The 19,878-nt window shown below is 37.5% G+C and overlaps 1 protein-coding gene across 1 annotated transcript in view; it reads right to left on the reverse strand.

Moving 5' to 3' along the window:
* The window catches only part of LOC132402889 (ribosomal protein S6 kinase alpha-5-like), a 67,231-nt gene that overhangs the window by 16,181 nt on the left and 31,172 nt on the right, over positions 1-19,878 (reverse strand). Inside the window, exons 9-17 of the mRNA XM_059985946.1 lie at positions 19,068-19,226; positions 14,465-14,596; positions 14,105-14,238; positions 8,888-8,981; positions 7,407-7,443; positions 7,273-7,322; positions 4,319-4,510; positions 1,383-1,524; positions 378-520 (exon numbers count right to left, since the gene is read on the reverse strand). Coding sequence (XP_059841929.1) covers positions 378-520; positions 1,383-1,524; positions 4,319-4,510; positions 7,273-7,322; positions 7,407-7,443; positions 8,888-8,981; positions 14,105-14,238; positions 14,465-14,596; positions 19,068-19,226 — 1,083 coding nt within the window. The remainder of the gene's footprint in view (positions 1-377; positions 521-1,382; positions 1,525-4,318; positions 4,511-7,272; positions 7,323-7,406; positions 7,444-8,887; positions 8,982-14,104; positions 14,239-14,464; positions 14,597-19,067; positions 19,227-19,878) is intronic.

Consider the following 19,878-nt stretch of genomic DNA (forward strand, 5'->3'; position numbering starts at 1 on the left):
TCAGGGAGGTGTCACTGTTGTTACTGTGCAGGGTGGACATGTAATTTGTATGGTGTTTGTGTACTGTGCCTTGCCACCTGTGCGGTATGTCCTTGGTGTCACAAAGTTGTCTGTGAATTTTCTGTGAGTACTTTGGCTTTGCCTTCCTAATGGCACAGGAGAGCACAGATCTTGCTGACCTTAGAGTCATCTATCCTCCAATCTGAACGCAGCATCCCAACCCCTAAGCACGACACGAACCTCTGCAGTCAGCCATGGTTTCTGGTTTGTTCTGGTAGGCCAGTGTTTAATCACGTCCTCAATGCTAAGTTCTTCTGGCATTTTTTGTGTGTAACTCAATTACCAGTATTTCTGATTTAAGTTATCATAAAACTTACCTTGAAACAGGTGTTGGAAGAGCATTCAAGAATATTTGGAGATGTCAGTGGATTGGCGGACCAGCAGGAGCTTTTTTGAAACCATTTATTGAAACTGGAACTACTTAATTTCAGACGAGAGTCTGGATCTTCAGTAAGTAAACCTGCAGAATTTGGGAGTTAAAATTAGCACCATTCTAATGTTTTACCAAAGCTTTCATATTAAAAGCCATTCTTTGGTCTTTGGTCTATGTTTATAAATAAATGATAAATAAACTAAGAGTTAGAACGTAAAACATAGAAATCTACAACACACTATAAGCCCTTCAGCCCACAGTGTTTTGCTGACTATGTAACCTACTCTAGAAACTACCTTGAATTTCCCTGCTGCACAGCCGACTATTTTTCTAAGCTCCATGTACCTATCTAAGACTCCATTGTATCCACCACTACCACTGTCACCGGCAATGCATTCCACACATCTACCACTCTCTGGGTGAAAAATTTACCTCTGACATCCTCCTTGTACCTATTTCCAAATCACCTTAAAACTATGCCCCCTCATGTTAGCCATTTCAGCCCTGTGAGTGAAAATGCAATAATCTGCTATCTGGCTATTCAGAAATCCCGATGGTGTGACATCTGGCTCAGCAGGTGAGGTTTTCCACATTCTCTTTAAACTTACAGAAGCTTGTTTCCTTTGCTCCCTTTAAACCCACCAGAGCCCCATCTCCTCTGCTTTATCTAAATGTCTGTTTTCCATGATCCCATTAAACTCATTAGGGGCCTGTTTCTCACATTCTCTTTAAATTTATTGCTTCACTGGAAAATATATCATAATATCATTTAACATCTTAATATTGATTGGTTATTGATAGGAACAACATATAATAGTTTGAAAAGTCAGCCAGTTGAGCATCACCAAAGCACCAATCTTGCTGGGCTATTGGAGTCTTATTCTAATTATTAGCAATCTTGAGTGACAATTTATTTGCCCTGAGTTGTAACATTTCACAGAAACATTACCTTGTATGAGTTCCTTAGCTTCTTGTGAGACACCGTTCCAGGTTTCTCCTGTCAGCGTAAATTGCCTTGTGATTTCATCACTACTTAATGTGGCTGCACTCTGTTTACTTAGGAATGGAATCTGTCCCGATAACATTGTATACTAGAATACAACAAAATATATATAAGGAAGAATATTTCATATACTGGGAGGTACACTGAAGGAAATCTAAGCGATTTAGGTTGAAGGATTAATATTACATACAGCATTTTAACAGATGCCTCTGAATCAAATCTAGGTTATTTTTGACTCCAGCTACAATCAAGCAAGTTTTGCTAATGTAAAAATAAACTGTTGCTGGAGGAACTCAATGGATTAAGCTGCCTCTGTGGAGGCAAAGGACAAGTCAGTCTATTGTGCTGAGATCCTACACCAGTTTTGCTAATAACTGATCTGACTACAATACAATTTGAAGTAGTATATCTGACACTTTCTTTTCCTGCCCGTAAGCATTCTAGCAACAAAATTAATTAATGCAAATGAGAAAATGTTGTTATAATAATCAAAGCTCCATTTATCCAAGTTGTTGTAGACTAATTTTTAGGAACAGGTCAACACTTACATCACCTATAGCTTACTTGTCGGTGGGATTCTATGTAATTAGCCTTCCATACACTGCTTCAGCATTGCTCTGACTTTCATTGAATTAGATATCCTCTACTATTTTATCCAAAATTTGCTTATTGTTTTTTTTAATGAGTTGATGATCACTGACCATTTATATGGAGCTGCCTTGTTGAGGTGAGCATGGAAATTTGGAGTGAGGCAGTTGAAGGAAAGAATTTAAGAAGAACATTTAAATATATATTTGGACAGATACTGTACATGGATAAGAAATGTTTAGAAAGATATGGGCCATATGGCATCATGGTCAGCATGGAAGGGCCTGTATCTGTGTGTATCAGTCTATGACTTTGCCTTTGTTGTTTTGTTCATGGATTTTATTAGTCAGTTATAACTCTGGCTACTGAAATTTGCAGCAGCAAGTCCATGAGGAAGGCTGCCAATGGCACACTGCTGATGCCAGGTATGCAACATTTAGGATCCACTTGAGTTTCTGGGTCACTTTTTGTCTAGCTAACCATGTATCTGTCAGATTATTGTAAAAACTCAAGCAGTTCCCTCATGTTCTTTCGGAAAGAACATTCGTGTGCTTACTCACTGCTGCCTAATTTGACTCCAGATCACATTCACATGGTCTCTGTCCTATCTTCTGTAGTTATCTGGCAAGTCTTAACTCTTTGTAGGGCAAATTAAAAAAATCAAATCCTGGGAATTAGTGTAAAAAAAAGCACAGTCAATGGAGAGTGATTTATGGTGGGAAATCAATAAAAATATCTGGAAAATATTTAGAATCAGAATCAAGTTCATTATCACCATCATGTGACGTGAAATTTGTTAACTTAGCAATGGCAGTTCAGTTTATAAACTAGGACGAAGTGTTATGTATAACCCCTGGACCAACCCCTTCAAAAGTTCTCTGCAATGAATCAGTTAACTGGCAATAAAGTTAATGGAATGAATTGCTTAATCCCATGCTACTTGATGGAAGGCATGCATAAAATCAGAGCATCAGTTGGAGATATGGGCACAATATTCAAATACTGCTTCATATTTTTCATTGTTGTCCATTTAATCACTGATTTCCATTGGTGAACTTACCTACTTAACAGCTGGAAACAAAATATAAACTAAAATTTAAAAAAAGAATACATTGCTTTATTTGCACTTTGCCGATTATAAACTTGCCATCATGTATGAAGTTTATATAATAAAATGTTATGCTCTGCTAAACTAATTTCTGTTCGTTAGTGTAAGCAAATGTGCACTTCCCCCATTTGTTAACAAGTAAACAATTAGCTAGAAACTGTTCATGTTGTACATCATAAGTTAGTGATTAAAATTGACAAATACACTATTCTTCTGCAAAAACATAGATTTGTATTAATTCTTAAAATGAAATTATACCTGGCATAAAGAAATGAGAATTTCCAAAAAAAGAGAACATTGAATTTATATTGTACTCAGAGAGATAAAGTCTAAATCCCATTTAGTCAAAGAACAATCATTGGATATACAGTGTCTATAAAAAATATTTACCCCTCTTGGAAGTTTTTATATTTTTTCATGTTTTACAACATTGAATCACAGTGGACTAATTTTGACTTTTTTTGACACTGATCAACAAAAAAACTCTTTCTTGTCAAAGTGAAAAGAGAACTCTACAAAGTGATCTAAATTAATTACAAATATAAAACACTAAATAATTGATTGCATAAGTATTTATCCACTTTAATATGACACACCAAATCATCACTGGTAATGAGAATCCAGTTGAGAATCCAATTGAGAATTTGTGGCTGGACTTAAAAAGGGCTGTTCACACATGATCCCCATGCAATTAGATAGAGCTTGAGCACTTCTGTAAAGAAGAATGGGAAAAATTTGCAGTGTCCAGATGTGCTGAGCTGATAGAGACCTATCCACACAGACTCATGGCTGTAATTGTTGCCAAAGATGCATCTACTACATACTGACTTGAAGGGAGTGAATACTTAAGGAATCAATTATTTTGTGTTTTATATTTGTAATTAATTTAGATCACTTTGTAGAGATCGATTTTTATTTTGACACGTGTCTTTTTCTGTTGATCAGTGTCAAAAAAGCCAAATTAAATCCTCTGTGATTCAATGTTGTAAAACAATAAAACATGAACATTTCCAAGGGGGTGAATACTTTTTATAGGCACTGTACCATCATACCAATTGTACTGCAGTGTTTAGTTTATACAGATCTTCATTCTGATCCCAGGATGTGCTTCCACGGATGTTGCTCATCCCTCTGATATTCAGCAGTTGTTTTTATGACATAATTTGTTGCTGCTTTGTAAACTTACAAGTATTACTCCTAGGCTCCATAGGTCGCAAGACTCATCGTATCCATTTTGCTTGAGAACCTCAGGAGCTGCATATTGTAAAGTGAAGCACGGTGTCCTCAGTGGCTGGTTATCACAAGGCTTAACTTTTGCAAACCCAAAATCTACAATCTTGATCGGTGAGTCAACACTCTTATCAGCAAACAAAATATTCTGTTCACAGAAGAAAAATATTAATACATTAGTATTTTAAAAATATGAAAATATTGGTATAATAACTTGAATGAATTGACTTTATTTCTTACATCCTTCACATAAATGAGGAGTAAAAATCTTTATGTTACATCTCTGTCTAAATGTACAATGTGCAATCATAGTAATTTATAATAATTTTTAATAAATAGAACAGTCAATGTAACATACAGTACACTCAGATCAGCGCGAGTTAATCAGTCTGATGGCCTGGTGGAAGAAGCTGTCCCAGAGCCTGTTGGTCTTGACTTTTTTGCTGCGGTATTGTTTCCCAGATGGTAGCAACTGGAATAGATTGTGGTTGGGGTGACTTGGGTCCCCAATGGTCCTACGTGCCTTTTTTGCACACCCGTCCTTGTAAATGTCCTGAATCATGGGAAGTTCACAACTACAGATGCACTGGGCTGTCCGCACCACTCTCTGCAGAGTCCTTCTTAAATAAACTTTTAATTAAAATTCTGAAGCATATCTGATATCAACTAATATGGATTCATTTGGCCAATCTGTTATGAATTTTAGTTTCCTTACATTACAATCAAAATGTATTCAAAATATAATCAAAATAAATTAAACACTGTACGCAATCATATCATACCTCAGAATCAAATTTAATATCACCGGCATATATCATGAAATTTGTTAACTTTACACAGCAGTACAATGAAATACATGATAAATAGGCATAGAGAAAAAACTGAATTACAGTATATATATAAACATGTCTATTAAATAGTTAAGTTAAAATAAGTAGTGCTAGTTTAAAAAAAATTTGAAATATACAGAACAAATTGAAATAAAACAGCTGAATCGTTCAATAATTTAGATTTGGATGACAATCTAAGTGGGTTAATTAGTATGTTTTGGAAATGACATAAGAGTTAACAGAGTTGTGAATAGTATGGAATGTTGCTAAAACAAACAGCGGGATATAGATGAGTAGGAAATGTAGCCAGAGAAACTGCAGCTGCTGTTTAATATGACTAAGAGTGAGGTGCTACACTTTGGGAGATCAAATGTAAGAGGAAAGTACTCAATAAATGGCAGGATCCTCAGAAGCACTGATGTACAGAGGGATTTTATAGTGTAAATCATAGCTCCCTGGAAGTGGCAACACTGGCAGATAGATGAAATAAGAAGATGCTTGGTTCAGAAGATGGCCTGCTCCAGCACTACAGAGTAGCATACTTTATGTCCTATATTGCAGTAAAAACTATATAATGTACTAAACACAGCTTAATCAATTTTGCATGTAAATTCACCAAAACTTATTTGGTTTTGTATTGTTGGATTAGAAATGACTCCTAAATCTTGCTTCCCTTCTTAATTGCCTTTCTAGCCCATTTTGCTACATTAATACTTCAATCCAAGAATCTCATAAAATTATAAGACCACAACACTGTAAGATTTAGGAGCAGAATTAGGCCATTGGGCCCATTGAGTCTGCTCTGCCATTCAATTATGGCTGATCCTTTTTTTACCCACCTCAACCCCATTTTCCCGGCCTTCTCCCCGTAACTTTTGATGCTATGTCCAATCAAGAACCTATAAACCTCTGCCTTAAATACACACAGTGACTTCCACAGCTGCCTGTGGTAACAAATTCAGCACTGTCTGGCTAAAGAAAGTTTTCCGCATCTCTGTTTTGTATGGATGCCCCTCTACCCTGAGGCTGTGCCCTCTTGTCCTAGACTCTCCCACCACGAGAAACATCCTTTCCACATCTACTCTGTCTAGGCCTTTCAACATTCAAAAGGTTTCAATGAAATCCCCCATCATCCTTCTAAATTCCAGTGAGTACAGACCCAGAGCCATCAAACGTTCCTTGTATGATAACCCTTTCATTCGTGGAATCATCCTTGTGAACTGCCTCTGGACCCTCTCCAATGCCAGCACATTTTTTCTAAGATGAGGAGCCCAAAACTGTTCAAAATACTCAAGGTGAGTCCTCATCAGTGCTTCAGCATCACATCGCTGCTCTTATAGTCTAGACCTCTTGAAATAAATGCTAAAATTGCACTTCCTTTCCTCACTTCCTCTTCCTACAAGTTAACCTTTAGGGTGTTCTGCACAAGGGGTCCCAAGTCCCTTTGCATCTCATTTCTTTGGATTTTCTCCCCATTTGGAAAATATGAACATTTATTTCTACTGCAAAGTGCATGACCATGCATTTTCCAACATTGTATTTCATTTGCCACTTTCTTGCCCATTCTCCTAATCTGTCTCAGTCCTTCTGCAGCCTTCCTGTTTCCTCAACACTACCTGCCCCCCAACCAATGTTCATATTATCTACAAACTTGGCAACAAAGTCACCTATTCCATTATCTAAATCATTGGTGTACAGCATAAAAAGAAGTAGACCCAACATCAACCCCTGTGGAACATGACTAGTCACTGGCAGTCAACAAGGTGTTGCTCCTCTATGCCATTTTACAAGGACATTACAGTGAAAAGCAAACTTGTTTAGAAAATGTTACCTATAATTACAAGTAAATTATGATATATTTTATTTGGTGAAAGCCCTCCATTGATGGCATTATTCCACTCACGGGGATCAGCATCTCCGAACTTCTGCACGTAGCTTTCAATTCCATCAATCATTTATAAATCAATTAATTTTTCTGATCAGTATCAAAAGGCAAAATAAAACATGAATTGATACTAGTTTCCAAAATTACAATTAGGCAACAGAATTACTTGAGACTTTTTCAAGACTAGACATATACCTCTGGTTTTAAATCTCTGTGCACAATTCCACAATGATGCATAAAACGAACTGCAGACACAAGCATGCTCATTATTCTGCTGGCTTCAGATTCACTAAAGTGCTTTCCCTTTTTAATGCTTTCCAATAGCTCACCTCCTTTCAATAACTCCATTACCAAGTATGTGTGCAGCTGGGGGAAGAGCAAAGCTAAATTGTTATAAAGTCAATGATCAAAAATTAATTCATATTATATAGCAAACATAAATATTTCATATTTAATGTTTTACTTCTTTTATCACTATAGAGTATTTAAACATAGAATTTGCAAAATCAGGAAGTTGATAAGAGTTTGTATCATTTCATATGGAGAACTTTAAATTTTCATATCAATACGATTAACTGAACACAACAGGAGAACTAATGACCACTACTGAGGACTAAGGCAATGGTAGCTGGCCAATTCACATATAATTGGCAATATTTACTTGGACCATAAGACCATGATAGAAGAGCAGAAATAGGCCATTCAGACACTGACTCTGCCATTCAGTCATCACTGATTTTTTTTCAAATGTATTCTCAGGCCTCCCTGTAACCCTTGACCCCATGAGACCATGAGAGCAGAATTAGGCCATTTGGCCTACTGGGCCTGCTCTATCAGTTGATCATGGCTGATTTATTTTCTCTCTCAACCCCATTCTTCTGCCTTTCCCCTATAACCTTCACATCCTTACTAATTATATAACTTACAACCTCCATTTTAAATATACCTATTGACTTGGTCATCACAGCCATCTCTGGCAATGAAATCCACAGAGTCACCACTCTCTAGATAAAGAAATCCCTCCTTATCTCAGTTCTAAGATTATATTTTTCAGCTCTGAGGCAGTGTCCTCATGTCCTGGGCTCTCTCACTATAGGAAACATGCTCTGTATATCCACTCTACCTAGGCCTTTCAATATTCAGTAGATTTCAATGAGATGCCCCCTCATTCTTCTAAACTCCAGTAAGTACATGCCCAGAGCTATCAAACACTCCTCATATGTTAACTCTTTCATTCCCAGGCATTCTCATAAATCTCCTCTGAACCCTTTCCAATGCCAGTACATTCTTCCTCAGATTTGTGCCAAGATGCTCACATCTTCCAAATGTGGTCTGACCAAGACTTTATAAACCCCCAGGAGTACATACTTGCTTTTATATTCTAGTCCTCTTGAAATAAATTCTAACATTGCATTTGCCTTCTTTACTACTGACTTCTCCCTTAATACTGACTTCTTCCCTTAATTTTAAAAAAAGAATTTCATTAGAAATTTCTGGTTTGCAAATTAGATTTTCCTGCGTAAATCAAGAGATTTTCTATCACAATCATACTTTTAAACAGGTCAGTGCATTGTTTCTTGGAATTACTATCATTAGAAGTAATCATGATAATATGGTAGACCTGAAATTTGAAAGAAAATAAATTGTCAAGGGGAACAATACCAAACCAAAAAGAGCATAAACAATTCAAAACCTTTAAATATAGTTTAAGTTTTAACATATTCAGTAAAATATGTTAATTGTTGGATTTTGGGGTCTTTAGATTCATTGGGGTTTTAGATTTACTCGTAGCGGTTCTGCTTTACTATACCTGGTCGTGGTAAACTTCATACAGCTTAATAATGTTGGGATGAGCCCCCAGGTGCTTCAATGCTGCAATCTCTCTTTGTGTGCAGAGTTCCATTCTGAAGGAAATGTGGAAAGTTAGGATTCATATTTTACAACTGTATGGAAAAAAACCCAGAAAAGACAAATAGCAGTATTTCCAGAGAATGATGAATCACGATTGCATTATGAAAAAGCTGTGATTCATTTACCAGAAAACATTTTGAGAAGCTATTGTGAGCTCTAAAGTACTGAGCAAACATGTTACCTTTGAATATTAATCCACAACCGCAAAAACATAGCATAATTTGTGCTACTAAATACTTGGTATGTTGTCCTTGTGACCTTTACTCCTTTATGATTTTCTCAACTGCTCTTCTTTACTAAAGGTATAGAATCCGCGTCACTTGCTATACAGTGCTCCGTTCCACACATGCTCATCATGGAACACTATAGGTCCCATTCTGAACTGTTACTCTTCCTAGACCCCACTGATCTTCTCCTGGACAGTCGCCCTCCATACCACTCCCATTCATGCCCTTATCTAAACTTCTCCTAGATGTTGCAATCAAACCTGCATCTAACTCTTTGCTGGAAGTTCATTCCACACTTGTACCACCCTCTGAGTGAAGAAGTTTCCCCTCAGGTTCCCCTTGAAATTTTCACCTTTCATCCTTATCTTATGATGTCTGGTTTTAGTCTCACCCAACCTCAGCTGAAAATGCCTGCTTACACTTAACCTATCTATATGCCTCATAATTTGTTTATCTCTATCAAATCTCCCCTCATTCTCCTACACTCCAGGGAAAAAGTACTAACCTATTCAACTGTTCCCTACAATCCAGGTCCCTAAGTCCCAACAAAATTATTGTAAACTTTCTCTGTACTCTTTCAATCTTATGGTTATCTTTCCTGTAGGTAGGTGATCAGAACAGCACCCATTTTGCCAAATTTGGCCTCACCATCTCAACATAAGATTCCAACTCCTGTACTCAATACTTTAATTTATGATGACCAATGTACCAACAACACCCATTACAACCCTATCAACCCGTGACACCACTTTCAAGAATTATGAATCTGTATTCCCAGATTCTTCTGTTCTACCACACTTCTCAGTATCCTGTTGTTCACTGTGTAAGTCCAACCTGTTAGGCCCCAAAACTGGAATATCTCACACTTGTCTGCATTAAGTTCCATCTACCATTTTTCTGCCCATTTTCCAGCTAGTTCAAATCCTATTTTAGGCTTTGACAGCCTTCCTCACTATCTCCTACAGCCCCATTCTTGGTGTCATCTGCAAATTTCCTGATCCAGTTTACCATATTACTATCCAGACTGTTGATAACAATAGAACATAGAACAATACAGCACAGTACAGGCCCTTCGGCCCACAATGTTGTGCCGACCCTTAAACCCTGCTTCCCATATAATCCCCACCACCTTAAATTCCTCCAAATACCTGTCTAGTAGTTTCTTAAATTCCTCTAGTGTTTCTGCCTCCACTACTGACCCAGGCAGTGCATTCCACGCACCAACCACTCTCTGAGTAAAAAACCTTCCTCTAATATCCCCCTTAAAGTTTCCACCCCTTACCTTAAAGCCATGTCCTCTTGTATTGAGCAGTGGTGCCCTGGGGAAGAGGTGCTAGCTGTCCACTCTGTCTATTCCTCTTAATATCTTGTACAGCTCTATCATGTTTCCTCTCATCCTCCTTCTCTCCAGAGAGTAAAGCCCTAGCTCCCTTAATCTCTGATCATAATGCATAGTCTCAAAACCAGGCAGCATCCTGGTAAATCTCCTCTGTACCCTTTTCAGTGCTTCCACATCTTTCCTATAGTGAGGCGACCAGAACTGGACACAGTACTCCAAGTGTGGCCCAACCAGAGTTTTATAGAGCTGAATCATTACCCAACGATTCTTAAACTCTATCCCTCGACTTATGAAAGCTAACATTCCATAAGCTTTCTTAACTACCCTATCTACCTGTGAGGCAACTTTCAGGGATCTGTGGACATGTACCCCCAGATCCCTCTGCTCCTCCACACTTCCAAGTATCCTGCCATTTATTTCGTATTCTGCCTTGGAGAGTGTCCTTCCAAAGTGTTCCACCTCACACTTCTCAGGGTTGAAGTCCATCTGCCACTTCTCAGCCCACTTCTACATCCTATCAGTGTCTCTCTGCAATCTTTGACAATCCTCAACACTATCCACAACACCACCAACCTTTGTGTCATCTGCAAACTTGTCAACCCACCCTTCTACCCCCTCATCCCACATGACAAACAACGATGGGCCCAGCACCAATCCCTGCAGTCACACACCTGCAGTCAGAGAGGTAACCATCTACTCTCATACTCCAGTTTCTCCCACAAAGCCAATTTTGAATCCAATTTACTGTCTCATCCAGAATACTAGGTAACTGAACCTTTCTGCCCATACCTTTTGAGTACCTCATTCTTCTTAACCAGGGCCTTGATATTCCTCAAAAACCAAGGCTCCCTAAACCTGTTAGTCTTGCCTTCTATCCTACCAGGAACATACAGGCATTAATAATGATCTTTCAACAATCACCAGAATCTGGAATGCTTCCAGAAGATCACTCCACTCTTCAAAAAGGGAGAGAGGCAGAAGAAAGGTAACTATTAGGCAGTTAATCTGACCTCAGTGGTAGGGAAGATGTTGGAATAAATTATTAAAGATGAGGTCTCAGGGGACTTGGAGGCAGTGATAAAATAGGTTTAATCAGCATGGTTTCTTTAAGGGGAAAATTTGCCTAACAAATCTATTGGGATTCTTTGAAGGAATATCAAACAGGATAGACAAAGAAGTATCAGCTGATGTGGTGTACTTGGATTTCCAGAAGGCCTTTGACGAGGTGCCACACATGAGGTTGCTTAACTACCTACAAGCCCATGGTATTACAGTTAAGATTCTAGCGTGGATAAAGCAGCAGCTGATTGGTAGGAGTCAAAGAGTGGAAATAAAGGTAGCCTTTTCCAGTTGGCTGCCATTGACTAGTGGTGTTCCATAAGGGTCTATGCTGGCACCAGTTCTTTTTACATTATATGTCAATGACTCGGATGATGGAATTGGTGGCTTTGTTTGCAGATGATATGAAGATAGATGGAGGGGCAGGTAGTTTGAAAAAGTAGAGAGGCTATAGAAGGACTCGGACAGATTAGGAGAATGGGCAATGGCAGATGGAATACAGGTTGGGGAAGTGTACAGTCATGCACTTTGGTAGAAGAAATAAATGGGTTGATTATTTTCTAAATGGAGAGAAGATACAAAAAAGCTGAGGTGCAAAAGGACTTGGGAATCCTTGTGCAGGAATACCTAAAAGTTAATCTGCAAGCTGAGTCTGTGGTGAGAAAGGCAAATGCAATGTTAGTATTCATTTTACGAGGACTAGAATATGAAAACAAGGATTAATGTTGAGACTCTATAAAGCATTAATGAGGCCTTAGTTAGAGTATGGTGAGCAGTTATCTTATCTTAGAGAGAATGTGTTGAAACAGGACAGGGTTCAAAGGAGGATCACAAAAATTATTGTAATATTGTAATATTGTATTATTGTAATATGAAGAGAGTTTGATGACTCTGGGCCTGTATTCACTAGAATTCAGAAGAATGAGGGGTGACTTCATTGAAACCTATTAAATGGTGAAAGGCCTCGCTAAAGTGGATGAAGTGATGATAAAGTGGAGATGATGTTTCCTATGGTGGGATTGTCTAAGACCAGAGGACACAGACTCAGAATACAGGGGCATCCTTTTAGAACAGAGACAAGGAGGAATTCACTTAGCCAGAGAACGGTGAATCTGTGGAATTCTTTGCCAAAAGCTATTGTGGAGGCTAAGTCTTTAATGATATTTAAGGCAGAGATCAATTCTTGATTGGTCAGCACATGAAGGGATATGAGGAGAAGGCAGGAGATTGGGGCTGAGTGGAAAATTGGATCAGCCATGATGAAATGGCGGAGCAGACTCGATAAGCCAAATGGCCGAATTCTGCTCCTCTACCTTATGGTCTTATGGCCAGTCAGAAAAGGATCCCTTTATTCCCACTCTTGGCCTCCTGCCAATCAGCCACTGCTTTTTTCACACTAGAATCTTTCCTGTAATACCACGGGCTGAAAGCTTGTCAAGCAACCTCATGTGTGGCACCTTCTCAAAGCCTTCTGAAAATCCAAGTACACAACATCAACTGATTCTCCTTTGTCTATCCTGCTTGTTACTTCTTCAAAGAATTCCAACAGATTTGTCAGGCAAGATTTTCCCTTGAGTAAACCATGCTGTCTTGCTGACCTTCACTCAACTGTGATACTGATATCTGACTTTAGCTTCTCCTTCTCAAATTTCAGGGTGAATTCAATCATATTATGATTGCTTGTTCCTAAGGGTTCTTTTACCTTAAGGTCTCTAATCAATTCTGTTTCACTGCACAACACCCAATTCAGAATAGTGGGCTCAACCAAGAGCTGCTCTAAAACGCATCTTCTAGGCACTCTAGAAATTCCCCCTCCTGTAATCCAGCACCAACCTGATTTTCCCAATCTACCTGCATATTGAAGTCCCCCATGACTACTGTAACACTTCCCTTTTGGCATGCATTTTCTGTCTCCTGTTGTAACTTGCAGGCCACATCCTTACTATTGTTTGTTCTACAACCTGGTTTTCATCCCCCTGATTAGGGATCAATTCTAGAATTGTCTTTGATTTCTCCCCATATAATGAACAGTGAACCATCAGAGTAGCTTAGATATAGTTTGAAGGAGCACAGAAAAAAGCTCATCAAATCTATGCCAATCTTATTACCCATCTACACTAATCCTATTTACCTGCATTAGCATCATTCAACAAATTGTTCCATCCCCAAGTCTACTAGGGAAGAAATTGTGCACAATTTCTGATCAGAACTGGCAATTAGCTTATTCTTTCCTCTGCTTTGTTAGAAGCTACTCACACTGATTGTATAAATCCTGCCTCAACATTATGATTCTGGTATCTAAACTGGAGCAATAGTGGTCTGATTGATGAAATGTTCTTCCACTTTATTTTACTCATTTTCTCTAAATAAAACATTTTCAAAAAGTTAAATCATATATGAGATCATAATTTTTTCAAATCAATCATTGATTGTTGTCTGATAAATTATTATGAACAGATTTTCTTTTTTAAATAAAGCTATTAATTAATACCGTCTACTGATGATTTTCACACAGTATTCCTGTCCAGTCCTCTTATGCTGGCATTTCCTACAAACAGAGAAGCTTCCTTCACCAAGTGGTTTTTCTTTCAAATTTATTTCATAGTTTTGGTAAAACATAGAGTCCTACAGAAGCAGAGATTAAAATTCAATTTAATTCATAGTAAAAGGCTTCAGGATGAAACAATGAACTCTTCACTCAGTAAAGATAGTGCTGCTAAAGACAAAATGCTTCTGCAAGTAATTATCCCAGAGTTCTTCACCGTTTTATCAATTCTTTAATACATGTGCCCAATTTGTAATCATTATCAAAATACTGTCAATATTGTGGAACAATTGTAAGCACTCAAACCTTCATCATAGCACTGCATGCAACTGTATTGTCGCCTGGCTTCTCTGGATTCATGTGTAGATCATAGGTGCATGTATTATCCATTACAACATTCCAATTGAAGAGTATTGAAGGTGCCACAAATGAGTAACCCTGTACAAGAGAAGGAGCAGTAACATGAATATGTTATTGTACTACCTCTACAAACTTAGAAATGCTTTCTTACTTTCAGGACCTTCAGAATGTAAAGTCTTGATTTTGTTTCTCTCTATAAGAAGTTACTGGAATGTGTGGTAAATTGTTCTGTAAGCTCTTCCAATATAGTTGTCTGCCCAATGTTATTTCCTGTCAGACTAAATCAAATCATAGGTTTTTTGTGTAATATAAAAATGACAAATTGGTCCTCAAAAACAAACACTTCCAGACTGCATTAAAAGGGCAAGGAATGAGATAACAACTATTTTAATACCTCTGAAATAATGATTAGTTGATAGAACCAGTTATTTTTGGATTGTTGTATCTTCAAGATTAATTTATTTTGCCAAACTAGCTAACAATTTGAACTAAATAGATTGTTGGATAATATAAACAAGAGAATTTAGACCTGAGACAGAATACTGAAAGGCCAGAACCAGCATTATCTTGTATGAATCTCTTCCAGTCCTTACCAAATTCATAATTTAAGGCTGAATGAGATCAACCCAGCAAACTCTGGAGACTCAGATGATCAAATTCATGAACAGAAACTGAAGACCATCGGCAAACATCAGTTACTGGAGTTATTCCACAGTTTATCATTCAGTTTTGTTTTTTTGAGTCCTAAGTATTCCCCTTATGTACTGATCATTTGCGTGGTGAAAGCATTTCACAATATTGCACTGTCACAAAATCCCAGCTTCCAGCAGAGAAGATCATTGGATCCAGCAAACAGATTTAGAGCCCATTGCTAGTTACAATGAAGTTTCAAGATGATATTCTTAGAAGTCTGGATAAGTTATACCTCATTAGAATACAAATTTCTGGATATTTTAATTATCCATAATGATGCACATGTTTTTTTTTTGTATAGCAATCAAACATATTTGTGGAAAAACTGCAGTTATAGAGCCACAGAGTCAAGCATCCAGGTGAGGTTTTAAACAATTAAATTAAATTGATAAAGAAGAAAACTTCTCATAGCCAAGCATGCCACTGCCAGAAGAGTTCCTTATTCCTTGTTCCAGTTTCCACTAACACTTCTATTGGCAAAAAAAAAACAATGTGTAAAGCACCAGAAACTTACAGAAAAGACCCATTTCATCGAGATAGTACATCATGTTTCACACTTGAATAACACAGATCTAACTGACAAAATACGTCATTATTAGGGATCACATCATTGATACTACCTAAAGTTTATTAATGAATAATGGTAAAAATAATTTTTATATCATCTGATCCATCTGATGTTAACTTTAAACTGATGATTATTCTTAATTTCTGCAAGCGTTCATCTTATTTTTCTAATATGCTGTTTTACTTTGAAATACTAGGGAGATATTTGTTACACAAAATTAGGATCACTCTGAAATATCTGCAATAGACCTATTTTACTGGAATCCTGAGACATATACAGTAAATTTTTGGGTGGCATGGTAGCGTAGTGGTTAGCATAATGCTTTACAGTACCAGCAACCTGGGATCAACTTCCGCCACTATTTGTAGGGAGTTTGTACGTTCTTCCCTTAACTGTGTGGGTTTCCTCAGGGTGCTCTTGTTCCCTTCCACAGTCCAAAGACATAACGGTTAATAGGTAAATTGGTCATTGTAAACTGTCACGTGATTAGGTGAGAATTAAATTGGGGGATTGCTGGGCGGCACACTTGAAGTGCAGGAAGGGCCTATTCCATGCTGTACGTCAATAGAAAATCTAAAATAATAATTTTGCTGATGGCTGCCTGAGAGATATAAGCATTGATATAATTTTTCACAATTTAGAATAATAATTTTGTACTTATACCTCATCTTCAGATCTATACACGTTTTGAATTGACTCCATTTTCACCACCATAGGAGATAAAATAATCACTCCTTGTTAGAAACTCACTTTTCTAATCATTTGGAACAAAGATGAGCAGATAATCATCCAACCAAAATTTCTCATCCAATCAAAATGTGCACACATAGGATATTTGGTAAAAAAGCATACTATACATTGTTGAGTTATAGAGGAATATGGATGTTCTTGTTTATGAAATTCAGGAAGTTAGCAGCACTCCATAGAGTTGTATGTAAGACAATGTTAAAGGAAGTATTAAAAGTCTATTTGCAGCATTGATAGGAGCACACAGAGTACTGTGTACAGTTTCAATCACCTTATTTTAAGAGAAATAAAAAATGTACATATGAATATGAGAAAATTGCAGATGTTGGATATCCAGGCAACACACACAATCACAGCAAGCCAGGCAGCATCAATGGAAAAGAGTGAACAGTCAACGTTTCAGGCTGAGACCCTTCATCAGGAATGGAAAAAAAGATGAGAACTGCCTGGCGTGCCAAGTTCCTCCAGCATTTTGGGTGTGTTACACATGAATATGCTCCTTTTCTCTGCTGCCATCGGAATGGAAGTACAGGAGCCTCAAGTCCCTGACACCAGGTTCAGGAACAGTCATTACCCTTCAACCACCAGGCTTTTGAACCAGAGGGGATAACTTCAATCACTCCAATACAGAACTGATTCGTGTTCTCAATATTTATCACTTGCTTATTTACTATTTTTTTCCTTTTTTTTTATTTCTACAGTTTGTTGTTTTCTACACATTGGTTGCTTGACAATCTCCATTGTGTGTGGTTTTTCATCGATTCTACTGTGTTTCTTTCTACTTACTGTGAATGCCCACAAGAAAATGAATCTCAGAGTAGTATACAGTATGGTGACATATGTACTTTGATAATAAAGTGAACCTGTAGGACTAGGGGACTCAGCTCCTCAAGCCATTCAAGTATACAATAAGATCATGCTGATCTGACTGTAACTTTAACTTCACATTCCATTCTGTTGTGGTATCCATTTACCACTGGCAAGTCAGGATTCCAATTACCTTTGCCTTGAAAATAATCAAAGAATCTGCTTTGCCTACCCTTTGGGGAGAAAGTTCCAAATGGTCACCATCCTCCGAGAGAGAGAATGTTGTCTTCTTTCTGACTTAAGTGGAAGACCACTTATTTTAAACAGTTCTGATATTAGAAGAAACATCTCCATTTACACCTGATCAAAACCATTTTGTATATACCATACATGTACATATATATGGATAAACTTCCATATGTGCCAATCAGGTCCTCTATCATTTTGCTAAACATTGAATATAAGCCTAGCTTGACCAACTTTTCCTCATACAAATGACCCACCCATTAGTCCAGTGAATTACCTCTGAACTCCTACTAAACTCATGACATCAGACCAATGCTGTATACCAGATATGAAGCAGAACCTTCCTACCTTTGTATTCAATTCTCCCAACAATAAATTATAACCTTCCACTAGTTGTCCTAATTATTTGTTACACCTGCATCCTATCCTTTAACAAATCATGCACAAGGGCATTAAGAGCACTCTGCAATCTCTCACAGTTGAGGTAATATGCATTTTTGTTTTATTTTTTCTACCAAAATGGAAAATTTCTTGTTTTCCCTTATTATAGTCTGTCTATTCACTTAGCACATCTATATTCTTTTGTGGTCTCCATATGTCCTCTTCACAATTTAATTTCCTACCGATCCTTGTGTCAGCAAATTTAGTTTCTATGGAAAAAGATCAAAGACAGTTTACTTGGTGGTTTCTGTGTTACAGGGACTGATTTACAAGAAAAAAGCTGAGCATGTGAAAATTGAGAAATGACCTTAATGAAACATGAAAGATTCTTGACATGGTGGACAGAGAAGATGGCGAGAGAATATTTCATATTTTAGGAGGACTTAGAACAATGGTGCAAAGTTCCAGCATAAGAGGTCACTTATTTAAAATGGAAATCAGGACAGATTTCTTCTCTCAGATGTTTTGTGAATCTTTGGAATTTCCTTTCCCTGAGAGCAGTAAGGATGGAGTCACTAAATATATTCACGGTTGAGACAGGCATTTTTGGATAAAAGAGTAGTCAAGTGTTTTGTAGATCAGAAAAAAAGGTTGACCTCAAACAACGGCAGGGAAACCTCAATGGGCCAGATGGCCTACTCCTGCTCATATTTCTTATGTTCTTAATATATGGTGAGTTTGCTGTTCCAGACAATTTCTGTGTCCTGTAGGTTAACTGATAATTAGACATGCAATGTTTGAATACTGTATGCAACATTATTAATCTACATATAATGTAATATTATGCTATAATTATATCCTGCTATAATCCTCCATACAGTCCACCTCTTCCAGATGTCACCATACATGTTGCTATTGGCTATGTATATTATAATGATATTCAATAATAAATCTGTCATCAGGAGGAATATTAGATAAGTTGTACCAATCATTTGCTCATGGTAATATTCTTAAATAAATTCAAATCTGTAAAAAACATATGATCCCATTTGTACATGGAAAACTTAAAGCTTTATTGAATAGGGAGGCAAAGTCATTTTGGCATACCTTAAAGAGATCAGTATGTTGAGGAATGGCAGCAGGAGAATAGGCTGGGTCCATTTTTGTAAATTCGTCTGCAAAATTGCTAACGTCAAGTTCATTTTGAATGACTGGTTTGATTGGAGGCTTAATTTTCTTGGTTGCTAAATCAGTCCAGTTTAATCCCTGAAGATAAATGTAGAAACATAGATTAAAGTCTGAAGATAAACATTAGTGGGTACTCCCAGGACAAGTGGGGTTTAAAAAATCCATGATAGACTGGGACCCTTGTGTGTTCAGTCACATATTCACCTTCACACTCCTATCCTCCATGTACCTGATCTTGTTCCCAGCCCCTGCCATTTCTAAGGCCTGTTCCCTGACTCCATTTTGTTAATTTTGAAATCCCCAATGCACAGACCCAACTTAGAGTTCTCCAATTACAATTTTCCACCTCCTCTACTGTTTTTGGTCTCTTTTGCAAATCCCCTTCTCTGTTCTAAATTTCTTTGCAGCCTCACTTGTCAGATTCCACCTTGAATGTGGACCTTTCTCCTCGCCTAACACCAACCTTGCCTGCTTAGACAACTCCAGGTTCCAATCTACCAGACCTCCAGGACCTAACCATAGTCACAGGTGAGCTGGCACAAGCCTGAAGCAATTGTAAAGCTCTGAGACACCATCAATCATTTGAATGCAGCAGAATTTCCAGTCCATGTATGTAACATAAATGTGAAAGATAAACTAGTTTTTGCAAGTAATATTCATAAATATGGTTTTACAGAACTATATTGGAAAAATAGTATACCAATAGTTGATTATTCAAGTCATTTTGGTA

This window comes from Hypanus sabinus, chromosome 12 (genome assembly GCF_030144855.1).
Source record: "Hypanus sabinus isolate sHypSab1 chromosome 12, sHypSab1.hap1, whole genome shotgun sequence".
NCBI classification, from domain to species: Eukaryota; Metazoa; Chordata; class Chondrichthyes; order Myliobatiformes; family Dasyatidae; genus Hypanus; species Hypanus sabinus.